This window comes from Anas platyrhynchos, chromosome 1, assembly GCF_047663525.1.
Source record: "Anas platyrhynchos isolate ZD024472 breed Pekin duck chromosome 1, IASCAAS_PekinDuck_T2T, whole genome shotgun sequence".
In the NCBI taxonomy this organism is placed as follows: domain Eukaryota; kingdom Metazoa; phylum Chordata; class Aves; order Anseriformes; family Anatidae; genus Anas; species Anas platyrhynchos.
This window is the reverse complement of record NC_092587.1, coordinates 122,147,197-122,153,196: the sequence shown is the minus strand read 5'-3', so window position 1 is coordinate 122,153,196 and position 6,000 is coordinate 122,147,197. Positions and strand designations below refer to the sequence as shown.

At 38.1% G+C, this 6,000-nt stretch overlaps 1 protein-coding gene across 1 annotated transcript in view; it reads right to left on the bottom strand.

Annotated features, from left to right (window-relative positions):
• Window positions 1-637: 637 nt before the first annotated feature.
• Window positions 638-6,000, bottom strand: part of OTC (ornithine transcarbamylase) — a 30,171-nt gene continuing 24,808 nt past the window's right edge. The window contains exons 6-10 of the mRNA XM_005014311.6: window positions 4,851-4,973; window positions 4,478-4,531; window positions 4,219-4,368; window positions 2,917-3,054; window positions 638-804 (exon numbers count right to left, since the gene is read on the bottom strand). Of these exons, the coding sequence (XP_005014368.3) occupies window positions 745-804; window positions 2,917-3,054; window positions 4,219-4,368; window positions 4,478-4,531; window positions 4,851-4,973 (525 nt within the window). The 3' untranslated portion in view covers window positions 638-744. The remainder of the gene's footprint in view (window positions 805-2,916; window positions 3,055-4,218; window positions 4,369-4,477; window positions 4,532-4,850; window positions 4,974-6,000) is intronic.

Below are 6,000 nucleotides of genomic sequence, written 5' to 3'. Positions count from 1 at the left end.
GAGATGGACAAAGAATGAACCGATTCCTTCCAGCCGCATCTCTCTGCATCCAACTCTGTGGAAGCTGCTCTGTTCCAGTTCTGCAGCAGTATCCTCCTGTGCCAGCCCACAGGAATGTCACAGAGGAAGATAATGCTCTCAGGGTCTCTGTATTTTTAGTGTCAAACAGTAGAGAAATTTGGAGGTTAGCTGGAGGACAGAAACAGCAGCCAGGGCACCCAGGAAGCATGGGCAACGAAGGCCAACAGTAAAGCATTGCTGGTCTGCTCACCTTCCCTGAGATCAGCAATTAGTTGGATCAGTTTTGGGAGAAGTTTATGTCTGTCATACTACACAATGCTAGTTCTAACAGGGCTACAAGGTAAATAGAAAAAAAAAATAAAAAAAAAGAAAGAAAAGAAAGAAAAAAAAAAAAACAGATTGTAATATGCCTCTGATGCTGGTAGAGCCAATCCTTAACGAAATATTTCGTTAAGGATTTGGAAAGCTTTGGAAATTTTTCAGTGATGCTGATCATTAGAGAAGGTACACAGCTTAGAGGCTCTATATAAGAAGCAGCTTTTGCAATGGCGTTTATTGTCTCAAACATTTTCACAAATGTAGTGCAATATTACATACTTCAGCAGATCTAACCACACAGTTTTATTAAAGCATCATTCATTGCCTCGACCCTTTCTGAAGAAGATAGACGTATTTGCGGACCAGAATATTCTGCCATTTTTTCTTTTGGCTGGAATCCAAGCATCAAAATGTAGGCTTTTGTAGCTGTGGTGAGTAATCCGTCAGCAGGGAAACCATGACAGCCTAGAGGAGGAGGAAAAGAAAAAATCCAATCATTTTGGAAACAGATACTCCATAAAAATAAATAAGGGGAAAATATTTTCTAGCTCTAAGTCTTGTGTTGAGAGTTATTGGCCTGACAAAAAGTGCATGCTTAGATTTATTTGCTAGAATTTCTGATGATGAATCAGGAAAGAGCTGAAAATCACTTAGGATGTTCTGTATCACAGCTGATAGGTTTTTTTTAGTGCAGACAAAATATATTAATGGACAGCCTAGCACAAATTCAGACAATGCACATTTAGACCAAAAGCTGAGGCCTTTTTGGTGTGCTATACTGTATCCTCAGCTGCTCCTAGGAAATGCTGTAGGTACCAAAACAGCAGGTGGGCTTGCTTGCAGATTTCAGTAGAGCTGCCATTAGCATCAGCAACAGCCATACTTGAATAAGGGCTTCAAAATGTATCCCAGATTAGCTATACTTTCTGTGGTAAAACATGGAAAATACTCACTGAGGTTAACCGTGTGTCATGTGCCCCTCCTGCTTCCCCCCTAGTATTTGATACACAGCTCCAACAAACCCTTGGGCCATGAAATGAGAAACAGGAAAGTCAGCTAAATAAAATAGTGCTGAGGCAGCTTTGCTGGCCTCCCTGCACCTGTACGCACAATGAGCCCCTGTTCTTGCTCAGTTTTGAGAAGGTATTACCTGCTTCATCCTGTCGTGGTTTCCCAGAGATATCTGACTGCACATTGTTCTTTTGGCCCAAGATTTACAGGGGCTGTGCTCTTGCTGCCTGTCTTTCCTTTCCCCACAGCACCACTCAGTGTGCCAGATAGACCCAGGCACACGGTGGGGACTGAACACACAGCTGTGCAGCCCCCCACTGCTGCCCATTCCAGAGCCGCGCAAATAATTTATTTTTCAGTTTGCTAGCTGAGCTGGAAGGGTTAGAAAATAGGGTACAAACAAAGCCCACGCATTCTTTATTTTTTAGCTTGATAAAATACAGGTCTGACACTTTTCTTAACCAAACAAAATGTGTAGTTTGAACCCAAAGTAAAGGTGTTTTTTATGTGTTTGTTTTCGGGTCATTAACCTTGTAAAAATAAAATAAAAAGTATGAGCACTTTTCAGAAGTTTAAGGCCAAAACACCGCACTGAATTTAATACAAATTTGTTAATAATTTTCACCGTGTCCAGAAACTCATGTTTTGGTACATACAATACTCAGCCACTTACTACTTTAAAGCACATCTAGAGTTCATAGTTCATCTGAGAGCTATGTTAATGCCATTTGTGTTTGGTTTTTCTTCTCAAAGTTTTCACTAGCTTTTGTCAACATGATGGTTCTAACGCCACCAATAAATAATAGCCTACTGAGATCCAGCAGCAATTTTCTGAAATTCTAGGAATGCTGAGAGAGGCGTTATGGTTTACATTAAGTGCCAAGTGTCCTCTCATGGTTCCCATGGATCTCACAGTACCACACACACCATGACTTTGCAGGGTCCTTCAAAGTTTTGCTCTTGTGGTGCTTTCTCAGGGAAAGTTCCCATTGGTTTCAGTGGCAGCTTTTCTTGAGAAAAAAATGCAGAATCTCTAGCACCATCTGCTTTAAGTGTTTGGGAAATTGTAGTTTGTCGGACCAGTCCCTGGGACCTCAGCATTTAACATTTTAAAATGGAGCAGCTAAGTCAATCATTAGTGTAAACCTGGTGATTTAAATAAAAATAATAAAATAAAATAAAATAAAATAAAATAAAATAAAATAAAATAAAATAAAATAAAATAAAATAAAATAAAATAAAATAAAATAAAATAAAATAAAATAAAATAAAATAAAATAAAATAAAATAAAATTGCAGTTCATACTTCAGGTTTCACTTAGTGATAAAAACTGGGTCAAGCAACTGCAGACTATTATCAAAATAGGTCACATTTGTGTCCAGAAGTATTTGAGCTACAAATATATGTTGCCTACAGTCAAAACTATGATGTGCAGCGGGGTGCATTTGAAATATGTGTATTAATATTTATGGTTTATTGAGAGACCATATTGAATCCAAGCCTGTAAAGTAGGGCAGGACAGAAGCTGACCTAACCTCTAAATAATGTTATCTTCCTTTTTATACCATAATTGTCCATTTTCTGTTTTCTGCCTCCTGGAAAACCAATGATCTTGGAGAATAAAATACTTCATCATCAACTTCTTCAGGTTTTCTTGGTAAACAATGTAAAAATGTCCAGTTGGGAGCAGCAGATTTCACAGTCTACAGATCAAAAAGAATAAAAAAAAAATCAAGACATATGCTATTACATTAATGAAAACTTTAACTGGTAAAAAGGTTTACAAATTTCACATTAGCTCCCATTCTAGTGACTTTGATGATGAACTCAGAAGAACTCCACTGACATCAAAAGAATTTCTTATCAGTGAATAAGGTGGGAATATCCCCATTCAAGTCAGTAAGAGTTCAGTGCTGCTTTCACAAATTCCATTTTTTACTTCTATTTCTCTGACTTTAGAAGGAAGTAAAAACTCTAGTGACTTAGTGGATCGATAAAGTACAGATCAATAAATCTGTATTCGAATGTCACACAATAATATAATACTATAGATAATTTCAACAAGAACACATTAAACCATGATTTAAAAGGCTGAGATTTTTTTTTCCTTTTGATATTGTCACTCGTAATATACATGTATTGATCTAATATCAATAAACAATGAAGATTTAAGCCAATTCAGAGACATACCCATTAATAGTATTTTATGAACTTACGTTAAAATAGTGTCAATTAAATCAGCAGTAATTCTATCAGCAAGGAAAATGTCCTTTTTTCTTGAACAATTAATAGTTTACAACATCATATTATGTCTGTTTTTATTCTGATATGCACTTCAACTAGATGATTTTTAAAAACATTTATTCTGTGCTTTATACATTGGCAGATAGACACAAAATTGTTCCAGATTATGCCCAGACTATGAATTAATCTGTGAGCTGCTCCTATTAAATAAAATGTAAGGAATCTTTTCTGGTGGCAAAAAAAAAAAAAAAAAAAAAAAAAAAAAAAAAAAAAAAAGGAAGGTTAGGAATAGTGGTTTTGGTTTTGGTTTTTGTTTGTTTGTTTGTTTGTTTTATAAAAAAGTAAAGGATTAGCTCTCCTGCACTGGTTATGTTCTGGATTTAGATCTCATTGGGAAGCTCTGAGGGAGGCCAGCCATGTGAAGAGTACATATTAACCCAAAACTTGTTATTTTGTGAGTTTTCAAGCTGAAGTAAGGTTTGCACATTTTGTTGTTGTTGTTGTTTGTTTGTTTTTCCCTATAGCTCCACTCAAAACCACACCAAACCCATGCTTTGTTGAAGTTGATTCTTACAAACGCAATCTGTAAAAGGATCAGCCAAAAATGAAATCTGAATTTTTACCTGCATTGTAATCTGATAACCTTGAAATGCCTTCAGTCTTCGTTCCTTTTCCTCTTCTTGTCCCATGCTTATCCATGTATCTGTAACTAAGACATTGGCACCATTTGCAGCCTCCAACGGATCCGTTGTGAGAAGCAACTTGGTACCATACTAATGTGAATAAAACAAGGAAGATCAGGAAATCACAAAACTTCAACTTCATTTATAGCAAAAGTAAACTATTCGAACTACTGTAATAGGCTGTTTCTTGGGCTCATACCTTTTTGGAGTACTGTTCAGTTATTTTCATTATTCTCAGGTCTGGTTCAAAGCCCTGCCAAAAGAGGTGAGAGATAACACGATGGAACATACATAAGATCTTTAATGATTAGAAAAATACTGACTGAACCATTTTCCTTTGGAAAAAGCATGTTATTCAGCACTGTAAAGCTTCAGGAAATTACTTTGATTTTGTTGGAAGTTCATTTTGGGGATAAACTGCTAGAAAGTATTCCGATAAGGTAAGGAAAATGTATTTCATCAGTTACAGAATGAAATACCGATACATCAGTTAATTCTTTGTTCTAATTGATTCTTGTATCTTGCAAAATCAAAGGTTTGCCCTTCTTTCTCCATGCCCACAGCTTTCTTACCTTGGGCGTTGCAATATGCAGATGCATTCCCAGCTTCGCAGCGCTCGTCATGATGGAGTGGAGGACATTGTTTCCATCCCCGATCCAGGTGATGGTGAGCCCGTTCAGACCACCGTAGTGCTCCTGCCAGATGAACCACACAGCCCTGGGGTTATGTTCCAGGAAAATGAAGCAAGATGATGACACAGGGAGCAAGATGATGCCAAAGAATGCAGTGATTTTATGAGGGTATGGATTACCCTAACCTGGAAGAGCACTGCAGTGTTAACTGTAGCTTTGCCTGATTTCACTCACAGCCCGTATATGTGCAGCTACTCTGGCCCTTAGACACCAACAGATAAGGTCTAAGGAGGAACAAGAGGACCAGCAGCACCCATCTGCAGATCATGACAATTTGAAGCCCTTTAGCAAGGCTTGTTTTAAATAGGCAAGTTTATAGGTACTTGAGCTGAGACCAGAAAACTTGTAGAGATGTAACCAAGTGCTTCTATGTGCCTGCTCTGTACTACTCCACCTCATGGCTTGAAAGGCTAATGGAGAGCCTTTTATTCTTAGTTCAAAACTGGGCCTCAATACTATTGCCTTGTATCAGCTAGAAGCCAGACAGTGTTTCAACACTTTGTATGACGTAGTTCAGTGCTTGTCAGAGAGGATAAGCATCCAGACTGCAGAGCTGTACTGACAGGCTACCTTGCAGGAAGGCTCAGCAAAGATGCCAAAAGGCTGAACAGGAGAAGGGCTGGAACTGCACGCCCCTCTCCTGGCAGCAGCCTTTCCTAAACAAATGCTTGTAAAGTTGTTGCAGACCGAATTTACTGTCGTTTCTGCTAGTGAGCACAATTTTGCGTCAAAAATAGTAGCAGCTGAAATATTTAATGCCATTAAAATGCAGTTGAAATCTAAACCTAAGAGTCCTAGGCTGCCTACAGTTTAAAAGCTAAAAATATCATGTTGTGAAAGTATAGCTTTTTGATTTGTAGACAACCATAGGCTCATGGGCAGAGCTGTGATGTGAGGGCATCATTTATGGGAGAGCAAAGCAGGACCTTGCGGACATGGAAGTTATTTTAGTAGAACAGCTCTGCAAGTCTCTAAGCATCATTCAAAATCCTTCCACATCTCCTAGCAATGATGTTCCTAGGAGAAGGCC